Source organism: Typopeltis vanoorti, chromosome 10 (assembly GCF_054136105.1).
Source record: "Typopeltis vanoorti isolate ZY-2024b chromosome 10, IOZ_Tvanoo_1.0, whole genome shotgun sequence".
NCBI classification, from domain to species: Eukaryota; Metazoa; Arthropoda; class Arachnida; order Uropygi; family Thelyphonidae; genus Typopeltis; species Typopeltis vanoorti.
In genome coordinates, this window is record NC_143558.1 from 47,100,792 (window position 1) to 47,128,167 (window position 27,376).

Genomic DNA, 27,376 nt, shown 5'->3' on the forward strand with positions numbered 1-27,376 from the left:
CACTCCTCTTTCTCATTTGACAAGTGTTGTATTACACAGATCACCAAACTTGCAGAATATCCACTTCTTCAGTTAAACTGTAATCTCCAATCTATTCTTCAATGAGGTTCTGATAGCCTTGTTAATTTCAACGAGGTTACCAGACCCTCCCCCCCGAGTTTTCATTAAATTTCGGTGATAACCCCCCCTTTTTTTTTCTCAGAATATAAAAACCTTTTTTGCTAATCTTTGTTCTGACGAGACCCAGAAGAGAAATTTCATCTTGTCTAGAGATTACTGTAACTCAGATCCTTCTCTTGGTATAAACATTTTTATACCAAGAGAAGGATCTGACATTTTAAATAGCCTCCTCCGCACCCAAAAAAATTAGATTTTCTCTTTAGTTCGAGACGTTACTTTACATGCGAACAGATATTAACTTTAAACAAATTCTTCCATCCCATTGAATACTGCTCTCATTTGGAATGGCGCTCCTAAGAGCACCTTAAAAATATTTGACTTAGCCAGAAGATTAATGGTTAGGTGATTGGATTGAATTAATTCAATCCAATCCACTCTTTTTTCATGCAGACGTTAGTTTCTGCTGCTTGCATTTTCTACAAATATTTTCTTGGTCGCTGTTCATCGGAATTAGCATCAATAATTCTCCACTCTCTTCATAGTCTGTTAAATTCAACTCCACTTATTACTTATGTTGCTGTATTTCGGAAAATACTTTCTTGTTATTCATTTCCAAGAATCTACATCTCTTCAAATCCAACGCTAACAAGTTTTTTTTTTTTTTTTTTCGCTTTCTGCCCAACCATGGTATTGATGTACTGTAAATTGAGCAACTTCTCGAAGATGAGATTACCATAATTAAAAAAAAAAAAAAAAAAAAATGGAACAAACGGAACCTGAAAAATCTTTCGATTTCTTAATTCGCTACTTTCTCGGTTTGTTTGCCTACGATATTAATAAGAGAATTTGTGATAACCATCTAATGTCATTTTAGAAGCATAACTTGAAAGTTCAGGCTTTGAAGCAAAAGTTTAGAATTTGTTTCCATAATAAAGTGTATTGTTTACTAGATTTGGCCCCTCTTTTGTGTGTAGGACTGTGGAACAAAATCTGATGACTGAATAAATTTGTAGTTTTAAATAACGCGCCAGTCGAAGATTAATTAATAAAATCTTCAGTCTTTAAAGATTTGAATTTCATATATTTAAAACTTGTGTATGAAAGAAAATCATATTCTAAAGATGTCGACGATTTTTTGTTTTCTAAAAAGAAGCAAATTCCTTAAAGCATTCCGATATATTGCCCGTCAGAAATCTTCTCGATGAACTTTTGAATGATTCAGAGTGATTTTTCGTGGAACCAAGATACATGTACGACCCGCCTTATCCCTAATAGGATACGTATGCGCGGTCTGCCTACACCTGATTCAACAAATCAGAATCACAACAGGAGGCCGCAATGGATTTCTACATGTAATCGACCGGGTAACCATAACAGATCGCTGGGGGCTTATTTTGTGAGGAACAAACCAACGCACCTGATGGAGAACAGTCATTTGAAGACAAACAGCGAAGCTGAGCTTCTCTTGCAAGAGAGAGAGAGATGAACATCACAGTGTGTGTGCGGGAAGATATCGTTCCACTCGGCTGCATTAACGGTGAATTGCCGATCCTTTTCCTTTCGTAGTCGGTCTAATTGTAAGAAAATATTTTAGCTGTGCAATAATGTGCAACTATCAGCCAAAAGCGGTTTGGCTTGAATATGAGCCGTATGCCTTGACGTTGAAGGTTATACTGAAGGTTGCACGAAGGTTACTTGATTGTGAAGGTTATAGAGGAGTCGAAAAAATGTCATGATGACGTATGGCACTTGAGCGATTATTAGGGACAAAAATATGAACAGGCTTGGCGGCTCGCGCATACAACAACGCGTATTTGAAACGTAAGCAGTAGTAGCTGAGTGGATTTTTTTTTTTTTTTTTTTAATACTGGTCAAACCATGAAATTTTTCTAAGGACAAACATGAAATTTTAGACGAGGTCAGCAACCAAAGTAGCGAAGATTGATAATCTTCAGTGCAAGTTTCTCACTATAGAAATCATGAAAATTCTCCCCACACAGAAAGAAATAATTAGGATTAGATAACTGTGAATACTTTTATTTTCTCTTTCCTTAAGAAGGGTCATGCTCAGCGTGCCAGATATAAGCAAGAACAGCGATATTGAAACTCCTTCGATCAATTTTTATATCGGGATCCAAAATGAAAGCTATATTTTACCGATTCATAATAGTTTTCTACTAAAAGTGAGTTAGCTAGTCTCATAGGAAAGCAGGCCTTTTGAATCCTGTAAAACTTGCAGATAGGGTGAAAGTTTTACAGGAGTTTACAGGCATCACTCCCGTCTCATAGCTTGGCATTATCAAAAAGAACTAATCTCCCTTATTGTACAGTAATGATAAGCTTCTAAAACTGAGGAAATTTATATTTACGAAGATAATTGATTGGAATTACAGACACAGCAACTAAGGCTATGATGCTAGTATTAAGTCCATTACTTGTATTTGTTTTCAGTCGATCTGTTCTGCAGGATGATTAATTCTAGTCTCGTACGGAGGTAGACTAGTGAAATCACTGGACTCCTTACGAGACTGGTTAAATCGCCTTTAGCTGAAAGGTCCTTGTAAGGTTCGGATCTTTTCCCTTCGAAGAACAGATGTCTATTTGAGGAAGAATAAGTCAACGCTGATGCATTTTTAATTACAGAAATTTTCAATTGATAAATCTGATCTGTGATGCAGTAGCATGCCTTCACATGATTGTAGTAATAAGCAACAGCGTGCAGATGAAAAAATAGTTTTCTTTTCTGGCATATTAATTTTGCCATAAGCGTTAAAGTATTGGCATCTACTTTCCATGAATTAATCTACTGCTAAATATTTACATTACAGCGTTACTGATTGTGCTACTTTGTAAGTGCGACATGGATCATGTGGGTGTCAATTGATGCATCGACTGTACAAAAGTAAAGTTAAGTTGAAATCAATTTAAATCGGATCATAGTTGCGCTGCTTATGACGCCATTTGTGGTAATAATGAATTTAAACAGAAAAAAAAATGTTGAAGATCAAAAACGTTATACATGAGCAGTATCATAAATTGGAAGAAAAAATATCAGAGGAGAATAGTTTTTTATAAGTGTTTTATAAATAACAGGCTTGCAACAGTAATATGTCCACTCGATGAAGTATGATTTCTTTTTAGATTATTTGGATTATTTCCTTGTAACTTATTTAGATAAAATTTCTTGTCGACTGGAAGAAGAATGATGCTATTAATTAACCTAACAGCAAACGTTAGCTGATTTTTAGTTTAATGATTTGAATCAAACAGATGATTCTATGATGGAAAGGAAGAACTATGTTCCTCTTCCCCTCCCCCATTCCTAGAATTAGAATTTCCTAAGCTTTCTAACACCAGTTGATTGTTGATATTAAAACGCGATATCTGTTACACTGTCTGCGTTTATTGCTTTTCTACTTGATATCATTGTGGGGTTCTGCCCGAAGACAGCCATCCCCTAATTCATCGACAAAAGTCTTCTCACCTTCCCGCGACGGTCATGCCACCATCACCTTCAGCCAACCGAATTGCTACACCATTACTCGATCTTCAGAGGAAACACAAATGGTCGGCGTAAATCAATCAAGGTGACGTCTCCAAGTGAGAGAAGGGGAGATTTTTGAAAGTCCTCGTTTGTACGTGAACGGGAAATCCTCCCCCCACCCCAATCCTTCCCCAAGACAAACTGTAATAGGCTTACAAATAGCTTTGGCAAGATGGGTCGTCACCGCCTTCGAACCACGGGGGGTTTTCCTATCAGAAACTCTTGGGCATGACTGCAGCGGCGGCTTTTTCACACCCCAAATCGTACACTGATGGGCGAGGGATAAGGGGTGGGTTGGGGGAGGATAAACCGTTGCCACCTCTTCAATAGATAACACAACTCCACCTGACCTGTTCGCTCAACGGGAGTTCTTCTATTCCCGGATTGTCGGCTGATGGAAAGAAACTCCTGACTATGAGCCACTCAATCGACCCCGCACTTATTTCCGTTGCCAGCACGGTCGAATAGCGCGTGACGGTGCGAAACGTCCAAGGTATTCATTACTGGAAGGGACGCAAAGAACTCGTCACTCTTGGGGGTAATCTCTCAATACAACAACATAAGAAAAACAGACTGCGTATACCTTTACAGGGCTCGCTTTTATTCATCGGCCTGCTGATATTTGAACTATTTTCCCAGTCGCCAAATTTATCAACGTTGACGTTTCATCTTTACTGTGCCAGTCTTCTAAAATTTTTCAGCTTCGTTAGCGACCGAAAGTGCCACCCATGCTGATGAGATTCTAGGAGGTTGATTTACTTTTTTTCTATTCTGGGAAAATAACGTTTCTGTGATAATGATTTACTTAATATTTCCCATTAAGGTCCATTGATGGGGAGTTTTATACTTCGTCGGCTTTCGTTACCCTTTCCTCTACAACGTTACGTAATTTATGGATGAGTCAAAGATCGAGTTTAATAATTTTTGTACGTCTGAGACGCGAACTATTTCTCGGAAGTCGAAAACGACGTAAAAAGATTCTGAGAACAATTTTCTTCGGAGCATGGATTATGCTACTTTCCATTAGTTGCACCCGTTGAAAATAAATAATGAAATGTTAGCAGGTTACGGACCAAATTTTCCTTCATGTTATCATTCAAAACTGATACGAACAAAATTCCTATTATCGTTAGGTAAAAAAAAATAAATAATAATAATAAAAAGAAGTTTTAAACCCAGCGATTGTAGAATTCTAGATTTTTACTCGGACTGCAACAGGTAGCTAGTCTCGAATAATTAATTCCAGGAAAAAAGATAGTAACCCCAGTGGATACCCATAATGGAGTCATGAAAATATTTTTATTTGGATGTTGCTAATTAAGTGAACTTATATATCAATTATTACTTTTCTTTAATTAAAATTGGATATTTTTCATTTGGGCATTTATTATATCACCTCTAATGTATATCACAAGCACATTAACTACTTATCATCAATACTTGACTCAGATTTAATGTTAGAGCTTTCAAGGTCTAGGTATGTGTGCAAGGAAAGCAGAAATTATTAGATGATTTTATTTTATTTATTCGTGTGGGGTTTCTCCCTTTCCTCCACCGTCCCTTTGGACTGGTTGAGCTCCCCTAATGAGGGATTAAGTATGTATTTTACGACTGTAGATCCGTGTATGTGTGTTCATGGGCCGGTTTGCCTGTTCTGAGGAACGAAAAATCTCTACCTCCGTATGAGACAGGCTAATTTACCTTTAGTCGAAAGAGACCTGATAATGATTCCTCACGTCATTGACGGGAATCGAACCCAGGTTTTTCTGACCAATGGGCTTCGTCTATATCCACTGAGCTACGGAGGCTCCTAATGATCTTTATTAGATGATCTCCTGGATTCCATTGCATACTTCGTTTTTCGTTATGGAAGCGATCCACCATGCACTTCTTAGTTTGGCATACAAAGACCATCTTCAAAGATGAAGCCTGAAGTGCTTTGAATTAAATGTTCCATACTTGGTTTCTAGAGAGTGGTTTTCCGAATAACTCTTAACTCACGGTTCTAATAGTAATATACTGTAGATCTGCGACATTTCATGGGTAGGATTCACATTAAAAAACTTCTGCGTATCCATTTATTAACCAGAGGCAAGAAGTAAAACTTATATACTGTCATCATCAATTAAGAGCAAAATGTCATTGATACTTTCATACACTAACCATTTCCAATACAAAAGTATTGACGCGTAAGCACCAACAACCAGGAATACAAGTTACTGAATCCAAATTCCTGTGCTTGATCTCCTCGAATTTGTTTAATATAACTCAGTTTTTCTAAGTTTATTCCATTGATTGACTCATTCACTAAAAATTATTTTTTTGTCTTTCAATAATTTTTATTCATTTACAATTTCGTCAAGCTAATTATTTATATAAAGACATGTTTTCATCAATAAACAGTGGGATTGATAATCAGAGAGAACTCTGTAATTTTAGTAGCATGTCGAAGGTTTTTGACAAACATTCATACCTAAGAAGAATTTGAACCTGTAATCGATCGGTAATGAAGCGATGACTTTTGCCAGCTATGCTGTAAAAGCTCATATTGCTCTGTATCACATTGATGAGAGTTATTGATGGTGTGTGTGGGGGGGGGAGAGTAACACGCCATAGGAAACGACTCAAATTTTTCGGATACTGAACACCTGTATAGCTACATGGTTCACAGGTGAGCCTATTTACTCTTAATTACACCTCAAGAGATTTTTCTTTAACAAAACAGACACCCTTCGTTCTTTCCGACATCCAGGTGTCAACACCATTGCACTTTGCCTTGCGAGAGCGTTGAATGCCAGTAAATTCAAAGGTGACGCAGGGTGGGATAGACGTATGCGAATTCCAGAACGCTAAGAGAAAGAAAAAAAAAGGGGGGAGATTATATTAAAGCTAACTTAAGACGAGGCATGCGAGCCAAAAACAAAATAAAAGGAAATCCTTCCGACCTACGTCGTAAACCATCTCGAAGCACGAAAGCAAGTATGAAGCGAAACTGTCTGCTTGCAACAGTGTAGACAGAGACGTTAAATTAAAGGAGTGGTTGATACTGTAATTTTAAAATATTTCGTAACAGTTTCCCCTTTTCCCTAGACTTTAACTGCGATTATTATATAAAAATGCTGGTTAATAAGATTATTGCAAGAAAGAAAAAAAAAAGAATTCTTTATTTAAAATTATTTTCATTGGCTTATTCATGGATAAATGAATATTTGTAATTTCAATAGTAGGTTATCCTTGTCCAGACTAAATTAGCATGCAATAACTCTCTTAAACATTTAATATAATCAAAGCAAAATGAAAAGGTAATTAAAAACATGTCTTTTATTCACTGATGATGTAAAGACTATTCGCAACTCTTAATACAATTCTTATCGTTATTTTACTATGAAGTTTACATCGAAAAGAAAGACAAGCAGCAAAATATTAGTTTACATTTTCAGTATCTGATTGCATATGTAACTAGCCTATTCTCCGTTATAAACTGACTTTATTCAAAACTTAAAAAGTAGCGAGCATACTTTTGTCTCTTTCCTTATAGCTGCCCTATAAAAAGCTATATCTTAGTCTTTCGTTATATATCAAAAGTATCAAGCATAATAATAATAATAATAATAATAATAATAATAATAATAATAATAATAATAATAATAATAATACATGGTACAGGAGGATAATTAAATTTCTGTATCGCTATAATTTAATTACTGACATTGAGAAGAGCTCTTGGAAATTTTTGGTATTATTACTACGAGACTAAACAACTGTAGACAAATTAGAGTTTTATGTCTTTTATGAAAGCTAAATACTTTCAAGTTTTTAGTACTTTTCGTATCCTATTTCATTCAGTTATGTAATGGCAGATAGATAGAAAATGCTAACATTTTTGGTAACGGTTAAATAGCGCATAAAGAAGATGCTACCAAGATAAACTTTAAAAGAAAAAACTCACTACTCAGATCAGATATTGGGATTGTCGATGTTGTGCACGTGATGCTAAAGCGGGTGTGATTTCCACCGTTTTGATATCTGCAGAATATCAGAGTTTCTCATTAATTACAAACTGTCACAAACACGGTTTGCAAAAACCAAAAGTGAAAAGCTGGTGCCATTCAGAGACTCCAGCATGGACCACCCGCACTTCTCAGTTTTGAAAAGGCTAAATATTTGGGTAGGTTAACCTCAGGGGTCAGCAACAGTGAGAGTTGAAGGCCGAATTGTGTTCACCGTTAGCTTAACAGTTCCACATACTTAGTAACCACGAATACAGGAGAAGAAATGTGAGATTTTCACGCAGATGAATTTAATTATTTCGTGCAAATTCTTGACGCTTTATTTTTAGGATATCAGTAACTTTGACCCCCTTCCCAATCGCAGTATACTCAGGAATGTTTTCGTGTGGGTATTTCTGTTCTGATCCGGTGACATTTTAGTAATTCCAAGCATGCAAGCATTTGATATCATTTCTTGACTGTATCAAATGGATAGCGGAACTAACGTCAAATCTCAGCCAAGTGCACATTTTTTATACATTTCAGCAGTGACGACATTCTTAAATTCCTCTCATAATCAGCATGATGTTAGAATTCAAATTAACCCTTCACGGATAATTTGACCTTGCTCGGTGCTATTTGACTGACGTAAAAAATCAACAACAAGCCTGAAAGAGAAGTGCATAGTAAAGCTTGCTTCCTTTGTAGAAAAACTATAGCCAGAAAAAAAAAGCAAAAAAAAACCAACCAACCAAACAAACTCTATTCTGTTATTTCGTTAAATTGTATTCTCAACAGACGGGAATTTTGGAGACTTGTACCAATGAGTATTCATTCGCAAAATTAATCACCTGTTAGATTCATTTTGATCAATCATGGGTACGCATATTGTAATCTCGCTCTGAATGGATAGATTTTAATGAACTTTAGCTAACATTTGGAATCCTTACTAAAATTTGACATTAAGTGAATATGGTCAGATCATTACCTCCCCACGCAGCAATATCATCAGGCAATTTCAAACCGCTGTCCTGATAAATACGTTTTAAAAGCCCGAAGAGACGTTGGGTTGGGATTATTAAATTCCTCTCATAATCAGCATGATGTTAGAATTCAAATTAACCCTTCACGGATAATTTGACCTTGCTCGGTGCTATTTGACTGACGTAAAAAATCAACAACAAGCCTGAAAGAGAAGTGCATAGTAAAGCTTGCTTCCTTTGTAGAAAAACTATAGCCAGAAAAAAAAGCAAAAAAAAACCAACCAACCAAACAAACTCTATTCTGTTATTTCGTTAAATTGTATTCTCAACAGACGGGAATTTTGGAGACTTGTACCAATGAGTATTCATTCGCAAAATTAATCACCTGTTAGATTCATTTTGATCAATCATGGGTACGCATATTGTAATCTCGCTCTGAATGGATAGATTTTAATGAACTTTAGCTAACATTTGGAATCCTTACTAAAATTTGACATTAAGTGAATATGGTCAGATCATTACCTCCCCACGCAGCAATATCATCAGGCAATTTCAAACCGCTGTCCTGATAAATACGTTTTAAAAGCCCGAAGAGACGTTGGGTTGGGATTATATGATGCCCCACTTTCCACGCATATCGCAGGAACCACCACCTGATCTCTCAGAATGTATACGTGATAGTGTGTTGCCGTGAAGCGTGATTATAGCATTTGTCAGTACTCTCGGTCTCTTTTGATGGACAGCTCGAAGCGCGTTGCAGAAATAATCTGCATTGGTCGAGATTTCCTTGGAGAAAGTTCACCAACTAACCTAGAAGACTATTGTAATACTTTTTCTTACAGCTTACTGATGGTACTCTTAAATTTATTGATGCCGGGCGTCTCGTTACCATGTCATGGCTTCCTTATTTGATTCAGGTTTTTTTTTTTTTTTTTTTTCATTCTATCTCCATCAGTTCCTCCAGAATTTGTTGAATTTTCAAGCGGAGCTTGCGGAGCGAAAGCTTCGAAATTTGAACAGTGCTATGGTTGGACACCGTCATGTTACCTGACAATGCAAGAAATTATATGAACCTCTCAGTGAAACTAGGAAATATTGGACCTTAATCTCTTCACTTTGATTTGCCCTCTCTGGAAATGTTTCAGCACAAAAATACAATATTATATGCGATAGTCCGGTTCCTTGTTGATAATTCAAAAACACCTCTCCACATATTGACTTTCTATTTCAAATATAATTTGCTGGAAAAGTTATTTAGATAGCTTGATTTTCACCGAAAGAATGTAAGCAGTCGTACTTACATTCTTTCGGTGAAAAGAATGTAAGTACTTTCCTTAGACCACATGGTTATAACTGATAGGTTTCTAGAATAAGTGACTATAGAATTCCTTCATTTGTTTTGTGTCAAAATTATAATTCCTTTCATCTTTCATTTCCATGAACTTTATTTAACTTTAGAAATTGAAATATCGATATCTCTGTTGTCCGAATACTGTGAAGTTCTCTTTATTTTGTAATTAGATTGGAATTGATATATAAAAGGCAACGTCAAAATTCTTTTGTTGTGTTTCGATCTCCTTATATTTAAGCCGAAAACGTTCTGTGTTATTTTCTTAGGTTCGGGAGTCAAATCCAACTACCTTTATCAAGAAGACACAACACACTGAAAAACTAATTAAATAAACGTAAAAAAAAAAAAAAATGTGAAGAAATACACAACTCACAAAGTCAAACATTAACCTACACAAGAACAGCAGTTTTTAGGAATAATCAATGTTTTAAAAACTTTTTATTTAAAATATACTCAACAATCTTGAATGGAAAAGGCAGCATGAAGAAAAAGAGCGTATCTATTAGCGACTAGATTTCTACAGGAAAGAACTGAAGCTAGGAAGGCCGTTAGCTAACGATGGACGAGTGCGGTTAATCGGATTATTCGAGGCTACATTTCTCACTGGACTATTATGATCATTCCTCTCCCCCCCCCTCAAACCCTAACTCATTCAATTATTCTATTTATCATTTAGGTTTGTCCTCTTTACATAGATAGTTCTTTTAATATCGAAGACAGTACAGTACTTGAAATATGGGGCAAGAACAACAGGTCTAAACGCCGATAGACCTGTGATAACGTCTGGGATCCAATAACCTTTGTAATAGCTTCTTCAGCTGAAGGTAAATCAGCTGGTCTCGTATGGCGACAGAGTTTTTCCTCTGGGAAAATCGAATGTTTCATCACCCAGAACAGACACATATTGGCAGGAAAATGCGCACTGCTAACGGACAAAATATACCGGCTTCATAACCATAGGTGATTCGACCTTATTCTTGCAGTCGACCATCAAGTAGACTCGCTTTCTTTAAAGAGTAATCCCTCTCCTTTTTTTTTTTTTTTTTTTTTTGCAATACGTGTGGAGTACTCTGGAGTTGTATCTTCGAAGGTTTCGGTTTCTCTTCCGGATGTCACTTAGAATCGATATTTAAATTTGCTCTGTCGCTATTAAGTAAAGATTGGGAGAATCAAAGAGTGCGGACAAAACGAAATATGTTAGTCTTTTACCTAAAGTTTTCAAACTCATGGAATATCTTTAGTGGAAGTTTCGAATTTTGGTTTACATAATTCGCGCTCTCTAGTTGAACACAATAACAAATAGTCAGTCTAAGAAAAGCTTTCTCTGCGGAAAGTTGGAGAGGTAAAAATATCCAAAGAATGATATGAAAGTGGAGGATTTTTCTCCCGAAAACTCACCTTAAGACATTCCAACTATCCCCTTGAACATTCTAGGTTCTAGACAAGATAGTATTCTATAGACATAGAATACTATCTTGTCCACCTTACTTGTGGACACTGAACTGGTTCTTGAGTCTCCCAGTTACAGCACTAATCCCAGTTTTTAATTATGATAGGTCAGAGATAGGACACTGGCGCACCATGATTGCTAACTTCTAAATTGTAGAAGTTACTTAGACGACAAAGAAGAAGAAGAATGTAGTGTTTGTGTATGCCAACTTTTAGCTATTGTGTCATTAATGGCTGGAAATATCGAAGTATGCACAAATATCATACACTTCTTAAGCAAAATATTTTGTTCAGTGAAATACAAAATGTTGTATGTGGTTTTCTACGGAAGTTCACAAAAGTTTTATTAATATTTATTCCAGGAAAGAATCTATGAAAATAAATAATCATCCAAACCTGCTTAGAATGAAATAACTATTCCATGCAGGATATGCTTAAATCCGATTGAAATACATAAATTTGAATGTGACTGTTAAAATCCGAATATTATTTAGTATATTCACCTAGTTTCATAATGTTTCATTTCGTAACAAATACAGAATTTATCCAAACGTGGTAATATATAAATCAGCTACCTTTAATCTAAGAATAAAAATAATAGTTTGCAATAATCTTATCGAATTTTACGGAATATTACATGCAAAAGGTTTCCTAAATGAAAGATAGTACGAAAGTAGATTGAAGCAGTTCAAATTCAATCACACATACACAAAATTTGCCCATGTGTGTTTGATTTGTTTTGTTGGATTTTGCAGCTTATGAACAGTTGAAATTCAATCATTGCGCTTCCCGATTTGACGCATATAATCAAAATAGCTAAACTTAATGCTTATCAGACATGATCCTTTAACTGAATGTATATGCTACGCAATGCCAAACAGTGCGTAGGTGTTTGCATATGTGAATTTTATCTTTTTTTTTTTTCTTGGCATTTTTATACCCATCCGGCGGATCGCACGGTTCGAGAGTATATATTTATAATTTAAATAGAGAGTTAAAGAGATTATAAAATTACATAATCATCATACATGAAAGCACCCTACTTTGTACCATGGCATGAGTCCTATCATCCATTGCGTACCACAACGAGCATTTTTGGATTTATTTATCATAATTTTTTTTAAATCTCATTTAATCCCAAGATGAAAATAAAATCTATTTTAAAGTCACTTTAAAACGTTTCGTAAACTCTTGACATTTGAAATGCCAATCTCATAAATTGCAATTATTATTAACAGCATAATATTCAGATCTCCAGTTTGAAGAAAGAAGTGATTTCTCTTTGAGGCTGACTGATCTTTACCCTTTCCTGGCACAAACACATCACATTCATAGCTTTCTCATCTTCATACTTCATGGCTTTTTTCCAATCGAGACACCACCGCTCACCTGTTCATCTCCTACCACTATGTAAATCATAATTCACCCAATCTTTAGAATATTGTTCTTATATTTGGGGTGGTACACCAAAACCTACCAAAAATGCTTGATGCTACCCAGAAGAGGGTAGCTTGCTAAATAGATTACCTTTTCCAGGGAATCAATTCAATCACTTTCTCATACACTTTATTTTCTGCCTTTTCTGTAAGCATTTTTATGGGTTTCCTCTTTATTGAGCTGGTACCGTCATTCCTCTACCAAGCTAACGTCCTCCTCTTTCGTCTCATCGTCGAGACGAACTATACTAAGTAATATTAACAAATTGAGAATTAATGTTAAATTTCCTGTACATAAATATAGGTATTAAAAAGAAGAAGAAATATTGATTTATGTTTCTACTTGTCACTAAATGCAGACTGGAATCTTCATCTAGACCTCCGTTTTCCCCTTTTTTTGTTTTTGTTTTTCGTGGACTTTTTTCTATTGTGCGTAACTGAATTTTACGTGGTCCTGCTATTTTTACGTGACATTTAAAAATACATCATGTGTTTAGATGTTTGTGTATCTAACGTTGAGCGCATAAATAAATATGGATTACAGATGTGATCTTCAGATATTAGGAAGAAATTATTATTGGAAAAAATTGCCATTATTCTCTCTAATTAATCCGATAATTTCAGATATCCTTTTGTAATTATTCAGTAATAATTAATTGAAGAAACTTAAAGGCCTTGAAATATACCCTTGCCCGCGCCCCTCCATCATTAACGGTGAAGAACAATAAAAACAACCCCCCTTTAGTAGGCACGATGAGTAGATCATGTACTGAAAACATCATGGACTGCCATTACTCGCAACAACCTGAGCACTGCCGTCGTGCTCGGGTTGTTGCGAAGTGTGGCGATAACATATGAGCATGTTGAAAGTGACTCAGGATAAGTTGTGCACCCTAATTTTTGATTCAATTAAAAAAAAAAAGTATCGCACAGAAGATGCACGAAAATTCGGGAAACACTTATTTCAGGTTAATTAATTTTGCCCTGAAGTTTCCAGACCTCAGCGGGTTTGAATATGAGCAATAATACGAAGTTACATAATCTTTTTCTAGAGTTGCCTTGGTATTTCAAGATTTATCTACACATTTATGTATAGATAATATACAAGTATATTATATTATGAGAAAGAGAGCGAGTTTAGCAGAAAGTTACAAAATCGGAGAATTTGAAACTATTACAGATCTAATCTTCGAATTTCTTTTTGAATTCCTTAAACGAACCAAGATGAACTATCCAAGTGCATCGGGAGTGAATTCTATCTCATCCAAATAACGATTTCGTCTACCTTTGTTTCTTTATTGAATGCGTTTCTTGACCCCACTTTGGGTCCTCACATTTCCTCGTAGACTACTTTAGCTGATACAGTGCAGATTAAAGCTGCAACGAGTGTGTCTAGTTCCTCCTTTAAAAGGGTGTGGAATCCGATGGCTGTCAGCGTTCATTCCATTACTCACCTACCTAAACACTGTCGCTAGCCGTAAGATGCTCCATTCAATTTCTTATCTATTGTGTATCGTTATCGGAACTCTCTGTAGGCAAGCATTTGGCAAGTTTAAAATAAATGGGTGCAGAGTGTCATTTGTTAACTACTTTGATGGGTAACTGGATTATCTGTTTCAGCTATGACGTATTAACGGAAGTGTTTTTTGAATTCCCGAAGAAAGGCATGTTAAACATGTGGGATTGGCTACTTGAAATGCTGGTTCCGCAGCGCCTAAGAGTCCTCCCCAAATCAGGCGTCAATCAATAAATGGACCGACGCAGTCGTGCCAAAATTCCCCAATTAAGGGTGGATGTGGAAGTTCCAGTCTGTATCATGGACGCTGTCTTAGATAGCGACTGAACCTCAGTACCGTTCGGATGCAATAAAAGAAGAATTATTTGTCTGAGGCCTTTAGCATTCGCTAATCCAAGGACGGAAATGTTGTTTTCTTTCCTCGCGGACATATTAACTACTTGCTGTTATTGAAGGAAGTGTAAGGATTAAACTAGACCCTGTGTGTATGTGTGTGTGTGTGTGTGTGTGTGAGAGAGAGAGAAAGAATCTCAAGGGCATACCTTTAGTGCACTAATATTGAGAAATCTTTCCTTCATCTTCTGGTTCAGAATACACTATCTTCCAAAATGAAATGGACAGTGGAAAGGATTTTCAGCAGTCCATAAATCAAGTTGATATTTTCTAATTTCTTTGTGAAATATATAAAATTACTTTTCTCTCTATATAATAAAAGTTTCCATTAATAAGAATGTGACGTTGTGTTTTCCTGTTTCTGTGGCAACAACAGGTTGTACTTGCCTCCACCAAATGACATGGCAAAGTAATTTTGCAATATGTCATATTTTAGAGTGACGTTCGTTCTAAACTCGTGATATGAAAGTGCATAAGTCAGTTTAAAGATTATTTTTTAGGGGAGAAGAAGGGATAGAGGGAGAAATGAGTCCTCATCGACGGACAATAAAACAACTTGAGTTGCGATGCCAGTTTTGAAAAGTAAAAGTCAAAAGCCTCTCTCTTTCCCGCCCCTTGTAAATGGGATACGAAACGTGTAGCGATATATCACATGCGTTTCGAGATATCTTTAAGGACCCCCACCCCAGTAAATAATCTCCTTCCAGTAATTGGTGATTTCTCAAGTTTAGCACTCATACACAGTTCAATTTGGCGTCGGGTCACAAGCCTTTAAAAAAGTGTAATATAAGAGCAAAACCACGTCTAAGGACCACGCAATTTTTTCATGGCTTTTTTCTCAGGGAAAGGCAAGTAGTGATTATACTCCAGCATGTCTCAAAAGTGATATTATCAGCCGCTCTGGAATGAAGGTTAACCAGTTACATATAGCACTTGTGCAAAGTTTGGAAAAGAGCCGTAAATGCAGTTAGCCAAAACAATGGAACAGACGATCAAATTCCTCCCCCCCCCCCATTACACACATATACATTAAGCCTAACTCCAGCCTGTGGAATGATACTGTATCTACCTTTTGATACACAGATCTGATTTCAGTCGGCAAAACAGGCTGTCTTATCATAAGTAATATCATTAGGATATAAGCATAAAGATATTTATTGCGGTGTGTGTGTGTGTCATTTCTTAGCGCTAGTAAAAGTTAGAGACAAGGACAAATGTTTCTCCTAGTTCGAAGTTGATAATACTTCGAAGCATATCAGTTGAAAAGCATCTAGAATACGAATCCATATTACGTCACATCGTAATTGGTTCCAAATTTGAATCATTTTTAAGAACTTTTGTTGCATTTTATAACGGACATGCTTTCCTACAACATTATTTCTCAATGTTTTTCTATGGTTTGCTTAATAAATTTCACTGTTTTAAAATGCAGTTAGATAATAATAAAAAAAAAAAAACCCTCTGACTGAACAAAGTCACCATGTCTGATTTATTCAGTTTGCTCTCTGGCATTTCTTCGCTGCTGTTAAAAGAAGATCCTTTAAAAAAAAGCAACAAAAATTGTTTACTAAAATCAGTTATTCCTCCATTTGTTCTGACATCTGTTAAATATTTTTCGCCTTGTTTAGTTACAATACTTGATGCGGATCTGCTGGGACCAAGAAGTCTTTTCATCTCCCAAGAATTTCCTCATAGGAAATGGTATAACGCATCTTCATCTTTATAGAGTATGTTCTGTCAATATACAGGGTGTTCGGGATAAATTTGACAGTTTCGTAAGGAAAAAGAAAATCTTCTTTGTATCTATTAAATTTAATGAATTGACAAAAAAACATTACAGGCAGAGTTAATTACAATACTATCAACAAGATTTACTCAAAATAACCACCATTAGCATCGATCACAGCTTCAATTCTGCTTCGGAACCTCGAACAAGCTGATGCTACAGTCTCCCTGGGAAGGGCCGCAAAAACTGTTTTAATTTTATCCATTAACTGGGCTTTTGTATTACTGGAAGTGCGATTGGTGTCTTTTTCAACTGCGCCCCATACAAAATAATCCATGGGGTTAAGGTCTGGGGAGTTTGGAGGCCAAACATTTGGACTGGTGAAGTCGTAGAAATTTTCAGACAACCATTTTTGACTTTTCCCAGAGGTGTGGCAAGGGGCCGAATCCTGCTGCCATACATACGGCCTACCATTGGCTACCCTTGTTATCCAGGGCTTGACTACAGTTAGCAACTCCACGAACAAAGCCCGAATTCCAATGTCAGGGTTCTTCAACACCTGTTCCTGCAGATTTGCGAGGAATTCTGCTGTACGAACGCAATCAGATCGTCTGCTAGGGATCTTTCTTCTTGCTACATCCTCGTAGTCACCATTGCAAGTCTCTAGTTCATGCCTGATTGTTTTTACTGTATTCAGGGAGCATTGGGCAGCAGTCGTAATATCCTTATTTTGATGGCGGGCACGAATCATCATGATACAAGTTATTCTCTTCCATGATTCAGGTGGGTTCCAGCTATCCATCCTTTCTGACATCTTGTATATGAATGAAGAAGGGTCCAAACTTTTAAATGAAGAGAAGTGTGTGTTAATACATGTAACTTACGGAAAAATATAATTAATTATAAATATGTCAAATTTATCCCGAACACCCTGTATATCAAATGGGCTTGTGGCGGTTACGTTGTTTACATTGTTCTCTCTGTTTGCAATGACTAATGGTAAATACGCTGTATGTAGATATTGCATTGACCGATGAAGAAAGGCAATCAAGTATTAACCTAAAAAGAATCTATCTTGAAAAGTCCGGTTGTTATCTGAATTCCTTATTTGAATCCTACTACATGTATCATATTTGATATAACGTTTTAGCATAATTTTCTGTTAATTTCTATGGTACAGTATTTTAGATGTCTGCAGCCCTTGAAGTTAGGCGAAGAATCTTATATATATATATATATATATCTCAATATATTTTTGTATTGTTTTCATATTCTGCAATTTTTATTTTGCAGTTATTCAGCTCCACGTAGATCACTCGATTACCTACGAAAATAATGAAATGGATAATAAAGCCACGGAGAGATTTTTTCCCCCATTTAAAGCCTACCTTATTCATTTACTCTTTGTATGCGCTTTTTACAATTTGCGAATACAAATATCCAAGGACATTTGTAACAGCAGCATTGCCTATTTGTCTGAATAGAAAATAGAGGCCAACCACACTAGACATAAATTACATTTTGACCAATGGGATTTCTTTGATAAAGAACACGTATCATATCCGGGCACTATTAATACAAATCATGTCGAAGAGTAATTGTTGGTTGGTTGCGCAAGTATATCAGTAGAGTCAGTGATGAAGTAATCTATTGACTAATGCCAACTGCATCATCGTTCAGTCTGTATTCGGCCGCAGGGTGTGGTTTTCGTTACCAGCGGAACCATTAAAGTCGTTTACAATATAATATTTAGTGTACGGCATCTTACAACATTCATTTACTCATTGGCACCTTAATTTGTCATTTCCAGAAAAAAAAAAAAATTAAAAATTGAATTGGTGATTAGGATTCTTTCTTCCTTCTGGTTTTAATCATTAGCGATTCAAAGCCCAACATAAATAAACATATCTCACGTGGATAAATATACATTGTTTATATTTAGCCAAGAAATTTTGTAGATTAGATCACGTCAGGGCAAACTATGACTTACATTTATAAACATGCTCTATTACTTTTCTTTTTCTTTTTTTTTTTTTTTTTTTGATTATGATTGGCATCCTGTAATAAACATTAAAGTCCATTTAGGAATAGGACAATCACCGACGAATTTCGTAAATAATCTAACGAACTTTAATGGGTGTATATAAATGCCAAGGCGTATTAACCAATCTTTATCTCCTTATTTTTATTATCTCCGCCCCGCATATACCGACGCCATTTTGCAACATTAATCGGCACATTTCAATCTTTCCAGAGCAGTGTAGAGAAATTGTTAGTCACGTGATATAGCGAACCAGCGGTGAGCCAACATATAAATGGTCTTCCGAGATTTCAGAGTAAGATGAGTTGATGGAACGATCTCGGACTCGCTGCATTGGTTCTGCATATCACGAGATTTTTTTTTCTTATAGATTTTACAACTGTCTCTTAAGATCTTAAATATTTTCAACGCAACTATTAGTGTATCTTCTTTCTTTTGGTCCATTCACGTTCCATCAGAAAATTGCCATTGTATTTTTGCATAAAATTCTCTTTATTTAAAGAATGCGAAGAATTTCCGTGGGCTTTTCAACCAAATAATTGAATTTCAGTTCTGGAAATTATGTCCAGTCTTCTCTAGAGCAGAGCCTCCATGATTATCTAACCTTTTGCCCACCTACTATACTGATGTGCTATTGGATTACAATCTTTCGTGGGTGGAATTGTCATAAAAAAATCTAAGCATATGTCTCATATGTGGGTGGAAGGGTTTTCTTCACTTCGGAAACCGAGGTTAGTTATCCTTCCGCTACACACGCACGCGAGTTGATGAACACAGGCAGTTGAAAGACATTCGCCTCATACGCTCGGTATTAATTCTAAATAACTAAATTGCATATAAAGAATATTTTCCACGGAGAAAGACTCCGATACGTCTGCTAAGATAATCTTAAGAGTATAAAAATCGAATATGAAACACAGCACACTAAAAAAAGATATCAAACGTGCAACTTTTGCTTCGCCTTTGAGTCATTGTTTTTGTATTATGAGCAACAGAGGATATATTTTTATGTCTCCCATTCACAAAAGGTTTAAACCTATAGTACATCATTACCGTGGTTGGGGTAAGAAATTCAGTTTTATCACTTGGTTTTTGTTACGTTATTTATTTTTTACGTAGTCCAGAAACTCTACTCTACAGAACAAACATGGAACTTTTTAAGCGCCACTTCAGGCTTCCAATAAGCGGGGGCATCGGGCGATGAAATTCATCTGTTCACTCATAAACATCACAAATAATCATGCCCGAAGAGGGATTCGATTCGAATATACAGCCTGTTAGTTGGAGAACGGTTACGTTAAGAAGTCGACTAACCAGGCCGGTATTATATAATGAAAGAAAATACTGTAATTACTGATTATACTTAATCATTTTAACTTGGATTAGCTTTCGGACTAATAAAGCCATTTCATAAAACTGACGAAATACAATTGAATAATAGATAATAGTTGTTTTGCCGATATATAAAAGTAGTTGATTAAAAATTATTGGTTATTTCATGCAAGCAGCCAAGAAAGCGAACTCGTGTTCCAGTTTCTGTGACTAGATGTTTGAAATTGTTAGTAAATTATATATTTACTGGAGTTATCCTTAACATGTGACAAAAGTATGAATGGAAGAAGTGATTGCACAAACTAGTTCGAATAGTCTTCAATATTATTTTATAAATAAATTTAGAAAACCCTTGAAGCGATAATCATCTATATTAGTTGGTTGCTAGTTATTATTCTATCATTATGCTGGAATCTCGTTACAGCAGCTTGCTATATCGCATTTCCAACTGTCAAGAAAGGAGAGTAAACCAGGCAGGCATTTGCAACTTTTTCCGAGTCATAGGCCTAAACAACAGCTTCTCAAAATAATTTCTCTTGGCCAAATGTTATGTACATAAACATAACCATTTCATAATGCTGATATTTCCTTCTAAGAAAAATGTTTCGATTAGTCTTGTAAAAAAAGTGTATGTCTACGATTACAGTAAATACACACAAACCGTACGATTAATTCAGATATATTTTAAAGTGAAACTTATGAAAAATCTTTTTGAATCGCATCTATCATCTATCTTACGCATATAGAAGTAACACTGAACGAACGGTTTACGATGAAATTTGACGTTTGAGATCCTAGCTTAATTTGTTTTTTGAGTAATTTCAATTTTATTTTAAATTAAAACAATTATTATTATGCTCATTATGCAACGTTAACGAATGGCTCGGTAACGTTACCGAACTATTGCAATAACAGTAAACAAAGAGCAAGGTCAGTGTTTCAGAATTGCGCTATTATTGATTTAAATTTATTTAAATCAATTTATTTAAAATAAGTATTTAAATAATTTATTTAAAATGATTTAAATACTTTTGCTATGATGAAGTGGAAAAAATCTTCTAGTTATTAATAGTTGTCATTCTCATTATTATTTATCGCCATGAGTTTGTTACGAAGGTCTTGATGCTGAGACCTTATGTGGCAAGGAAACCAGAACAGGATCACAGGGCAAGTGAAAATAAATAAATTTATAATAAAGATCAGATATATTCAGTGAGATGTATAATATTTCATCTGAGAAATATATGGTGGAGAACATAATTTACATTTAGTCGTTTCTAAGTATAAATTTTCTTCTCTACTACTTGTTTTCAACTTGCGATCCGTTTAAATAATTCTTATCGATCCTTAATTCTAAATTCTCTTACATTTCGTATAGTGGATCTTTTCCACGTCATTTAATCGAGACTAGAAGAATTTTTAGCTTATCTTTTGGATGGCTTAGTCGGTATCAAAGATGCAATTTGGTTGTAAAGACATGAGTTCGAATGCAGCAAATTCTAGGATGTCATCAATCTTTCTAAGCACTTTTCAACTAAAGGTGAGTTAGTGGGTCGCTTATGGAGATGGCAAGGATTGTCCCTTTGGGAAACTCGGATTTTTAAGCCTGTAAACCGACCAGAAGAAGAAGAACAGACAATTCACTATTTCCTTGACTGATTTACTGCTGTGGATATGGAAGAAGTCATGACCGTAGTCAGTGATGTTTAAAAAAATCACCATCATGGAAATAAGATGCTGAATTTAAAACAAGCACCGTTCCTGAAAGTTTATAAGGAATTAGTGAGAATCACACTTATTCCTTTAGATATCTTGAGAGATAGGGTTGAAGGCAAAGATCAATTAAATGTCATGACTTCTTTTAATTACACATAAATCAATGAGGTATGCAAATTCTTCCGCAAGGAGTAACACTTTATTCTGACAGTTATTACGTCATTGTTCATTCAGTCATAAACAAGTACTTTTTTTTTCTGTGGGGAATTTATATATTTAGACAGCTTTTGAGAGGAGTGGGAATTAGGCGCATAACTGTCCTTGAGGCGTATTTTAGCTGGACTTTGGGTGGAGCCAAAGAGCATTTCTGATTCTAGACACGCTCCGATTGTTCAAAGCTGCCGATAATTGTCTCTGCGTAAACAATTATTGGGTTCTCTAGTAGGAAATAATACAAAAAATTTCCTCTTATTAGTTAATGGAGATGCGGCACTTTAGTGACTTATTTTTGTTCCCCGGGCATGTTTTGAGAATTGCGTTCCGCCTTTTGTAAAGCAAAAAGAGTCTTGTAATTTAAATTTGATTCGTAGATGATTACTTATGGCGCTTGTTTCACCAGAATAAAAATTGTTTTACACAAACGATACTTTGTTCTAAAACAAATTAAAGGTTTCTAATGTGTGTGTGTGTGTGTGTGTGTGTGTGTGTGTGTGTGTGTGTGTGTGTGTGTGTGTGTGTGTGTGTGTGTGTGTGTGTGTGTGTGTGATGATGATGATGATGTTATTTTCTTTCAGTCAAAATCGTTTTAGTATTATTATTATTATTATTTCACAGAACAGTTATTTTGCGAATAACTGTGAAATAAAATTCAAAATGGATTCAAGCAGTACTGCAACCACATATTTGCATGAAATGTGTGGTGTTGCAATACTGCTGACTTTGAATCTGTCATTACTGTTTGTGCCAACTTTCATTAAGAAGTTGATCGTTAACTGAACAGTTAAAGAGTGAAGTCAGCAGTTGCTACTTTTTCAAAGTCTGATGCAAATAAAACTTTTAAGCATAGTACAATTTACTGCTAGAAATAATGCCGTAAAATGGAGTTTTTTTTTTCCATTGAATGCATAAAGCTTCAAATAATTGAATTCCATTATTACCTGTAAACAGTACTGGTTTAAATATTTCAGTTTATTTTTATGTGAATTCCGCCCACGAAAGCTTATAAAACCTGTCATACTTTCATAATCGGGAATTATTGTATGCTTGAAAAGTTTTGTTTGGTCTACAGAACAGTATTTCCCGATTATGAAAGTATGACATAATCGGGAAATCGCCACAGTCCGAATAAGCAGCCGTGTTGTTCGGACTGTGGCGATGGCTATCCAATCTGCCAACCTGGCTGCATTTAGTTACTAATTAATAGAGTAAAAGTTGAGTATTAAAACCCATTCAGAAACAGAACTTTAAACTGCTGCTACTGTAATTAGTTAATGAATAAAGATTATTTCTTGAAAAAAATAATGTGCAATGGAAATATATCAGCCAACAGATAATTAATTATATTTAGATATTTTAGATCCTCTTCTTTGACAGGCGTTGAGTTATGTTGTTGATTAGGGTATGTTGAGTGACAGGAAAAATACATAAAATGCTGCCCTATTCCAAGAAGAGTGATACTGATTTATTACAATCATAAACAGTGGTGCTCGTATTTATACCAGAGAGATCGTGGTTACAATTTTTCTCATATCCAACAGGAAACCTAATTATGTTGGGTAATCATTTTAACACCCATTGGGTAATAGCTCTATTTCACTACTTGATATTGATATCTAAAATGTAACGTATATTTTAGGTCACTGTAAGCCGTTTATGCTCTCTACTATAAACTGACGTATATTCTTGATGAATCTTGCATTCCGCATCTTCTTGTTGGTGTTCGTATTTCTCTCTTTTATATAAAATTGTCAGAAAAGAAAAAAAAACATACGCTTATGAATAATATTTACTTATTAACGGCTCGGTAATGGATAGCAGTAATATATATCAATTTATACCTATATTTTCATAATATAAATGAGAGTTCTCTATATGTGGACTGAAATTGTTTATATTAAGCAATCACAACCGAATTCATGTATTCTCCCCCCCTCCTATCTCTCTCTCTCTCTCTCTGTGTGTGTGTGTGTGTGTGTGTGTGTGTGTGTGTGTGTGTGTGTGTGTGTGTGTGTGTGTGTGTGTGTGTGTGTGTGTGTGTGTGTGTGTGTGTGTTATCAGTCTAATATGACGCATCGATCAACGGTAGTTATGAATTAAATATAGTGACATTTAGGATTAAAGCATAAGAGTGAAGTTTGAAGGCAGTTAAATAAAGATAGGATCATATCAGATAAATGCCGAATGAGATTATAATTGATTCTTATTATAGTTCCAATAATACTATATCATTCACACTATTCTATAAAATCAAATGATATAATATTCAATAATACTATATCATTTGATGTGTCTTAGTGAAATAGCCATATTTCACTAAGACACATCAAACACATCAAGGAAATGCTTGGGCCAATAGTGTTGACATTCTCGATTGTCGACTTCAGTGAGTTAGCTAAATTTGCGATAGTTTAGCGCTCCCGCTGTAATCAATATTTGAACGGATGAAAATTATGAACTTTATTTCAATAAAGATTTTCATTGCATTTTATCAGTAGAAGCTGGCTTCTTTCCTACACTTACCTATGGACAAGCAAGCTCAATCTTGTCTCGGGAATCAGAAATCAACAAAGTGCAGAGTTCATGTACTTTGTAGTGCTTTTGTCAAACTGGAAGATAGGCGAAAGAACACTGAAACTATATTCATTATCAAGATTTCGAGAAATCCGGTCTTGCATAGCATGCAATTTCATCCAGTTCACGATGTCAATTGAAGACAACATCGAGTGTTCTTCCTGCAAGCCATTTCTCATTAGAAAATCTACAGAGAAACTGGTTTGTTTGGAATTACGGCCGAAGCAACAGGCTGGGTGGTTATTGTATTATTTGTATGTATTCTCCGTACATACAAATTTCACCTTGCAAAACAAACCGACCGGTCTCTTTGTTTTGCAAGGTGAAAAACTTGAGTTTCAAACAAATGGGAAACCCTAGTTAGTCGGTTCATCTCCGTATGAACCGACTAACTCGCCTTTCAATTGAACAACCCTGTCAAAAATCTCTTTCCTCATAAATGTGCTCCATAGGCGACAAAAGAGTTGTAGAGCTCTTCTCCGCAACTCTTGAATACATATGGACAGAATTTGAACAGAAACGTTTGACTGTTTAAGGCTTTTCCCACAATTCTAATAAGTCGTTATTTTAAGTAGCATCACATCATTATCAATGTTTATTTTATTTTTGTGAATTAACTACAGCTATACCCTGTTCTACCTCAAGTCTATTGGACTCTAATGGTAGATCGTATTACAAGACTTAACAACAACAACGGGTGGACCTACTACGTCACAAACTGGTATCCAAGATCAATCAAGAGAAAACCTGGTGGATCTCCAAATAGATGGGAAGATCCTCTAACCAGAGTGATAGGAAACAAATGGAGTGGGCCAAGATTGTCATCGCTAGAAACTTTGAGACCTGCATTCGTAGAGACACCCCGAATGAAACAACCGCTCCATCAAGGTAGATCAGAATAGCCAAACCTACAACTTTACGCGCATTACTTTATAGTTGTATGAACTTAACTCTGATTCCATTCTGTACTGTTTGTGAATCTTCTTTCTCACTGGTACAAATGGATTTAATGTTATTGATTTGGCTGAATATAAGAAGTGCCTTAGAAGACCCAAATATGAGATATCCTGTATATCCCCTGATGGTATATAACAGGAATGTGATGATGATGATTTGGCTGAAAATTTTACTGAAAATAAAATCCCATAATATGAGTTTAAATATTATTTATTACAATATTGATAAGTGATGTGATTGGTCTTATATGCTAAGTTTTCCTCATTCATTTCGAACCTTAATGAACAATTACCCTTCTTATTGTGCAGCTAAAATATACATCGCATGTTTCTGTGGATTGAGAATGAAACGTGTAAAAAAAATCGCTGTCCGTTTAGGTAAGAGAAAGTGGGGATGTTCATTTTCTGTTCAAGAAGAATATTCTAATTTGCAGATTTTTTCTTAAATCATAAACAGTAAATGAACTTTTGATCTTTATAAAGGATTTCCAATAGTAACTTTCAGATTAGGAATGTTTTCCGTAGTTTTTTAATATAAAATTCTGGTTCCAACAATGATTAAATACATACTAAAGACTTTTTTTTTAACCTTAAAGTTATCAAAAACACGAAGAAAACTACACCCTTTCGTGAACACAATGTCAGTAACCCTTCAAGCTTCTCTGTTGCAAATTGCCAAGCATGAACCCTTGACAATGACACGATGTTCATTTTTATCATTAACTTTCCACTCGGTTTCTCATTCCTAAGGATTTCTGTCTTCTAAACTAATAGCCACACATATATTACATGTGCATGTTGTATGTGTAAAAGTGGGTGGACGTCTCAGAAGTTTAAGTCTCCACCTTACCCTGTGGCTACCGTTGCAATTTCTCAGTGAAGCGTTAAATTTTTCTTAACAGCAGCGAAAAAGTGATTCTCTGGCCACCTATTAGGTAAAACGAATGTTCACATAGCGTACAGAATGATAAAATAGCATAACACCTGATTAATTAAATCTCTAGACGAATCTAAAGGGAAAATGATACCAAAAAAAAAGTAAATCCATTATTAATAGATGAAATCATATTATCATATTAATCAGTAACTATAATACTGTATTCGTTTTTTGACAAGAGCGAATGAAAATGATTTTTTGTTTGTTTGTTTGTTTGTTTGTTTGTTTAATAGGATTTTGAATAGGAAAAGTTTCCCAAAAGTTGCATGACGGAGATCCAACAATAAACAATAAAGATTTGTTTGAAATGTTACGTGGATAGCATTTGAAAACATGTAAAGTTAAATAGAAAATTTGATTCTTAGAGTGCTATTGCACTTGTGAGCAAGTCGTAAGACCAATCGAGTTTTTTTTTTTTTTTTTTTGCAGCATGCTATGAACAGATTAGATATAATACGAATATTCAGGGCAAATATAAGCCGGTTTGTAAGCCAACCAACAGAGAAGATAGTTCGATAAACAAGAATATATCTTGAACCGCTTACCTGGCTATAAATTCCACACGTGTATGCAAGCATCAGACACAGAAGCAACGTCCTTTCGATGTCCGTCATGTTTGACGACACCCACATAATCACCGTCACCACCTCTCAGTTGTCCCCCTAGAAAAGCACACCGAGTGAGTAACCAAAGCTTGCTATATTCCGCTCCCGGAGTCGACGATGAGTTCGCGTTGAGTAGTGGCTACACCAGGCACCTTTTCCTAGCCGCGTGTACGGCACACCGTCTATGACTGAAGTGGCAGCGACGACACAAGACGAAGGGATAAGAGAGGCGCAGACGAAGTGCGCGTCATACCGTCTGGGTTATTTCCCCCTGGAACGCTGGACCCACCGCGATTCTCCCACCTTCACCCTGAACGATTACGTCCGCCTCACCCACGTGCGTCCCTACTTGTCCTTTACATGTTTTACCTGGACGTCACTGGTAAAGGTTGTTCGGGGGTCGCCCAAACTACTGTGACGGTCCCGTCGCTCATGACCTCGACTTTTTTTTTTGTGACTAACGAAATGCCCGTGTTGTGTATTGTACTCGTC

General features: G+C 35.7%; 1 protein-coding gene across 3 annotated transcripts in view; it reads right to left on the bottom strand.

The window, feature by feature from the left end:
* The window catches only part of LOC150102392 (SPARC-related modular calcium-binding protein 1-like), a 176,481-nt gene extending 149,356 nt beyond the window's left edge, over positions 1 to 27,125 (bottom strand). For all 3 annotated transcript variants that reach the window (XM_090399230.1, XM_090399231.1, XM_090399229.1), the window contains exon 1: positions 26,825 to 27,125. In XM_090399230.1, the coding sequence (XP_090255356.1) occupies positions 26,825 to 26,911 (87 nt within the window). In that variant the 5' untranslated portion in view covers positions 26,912 to 27,125. The remainder of the gene's footprint in view (positions 1 to 26,824) is intronic.
* Positions 27,126 to 27,376: the final 251 nt, after the last annotated feature.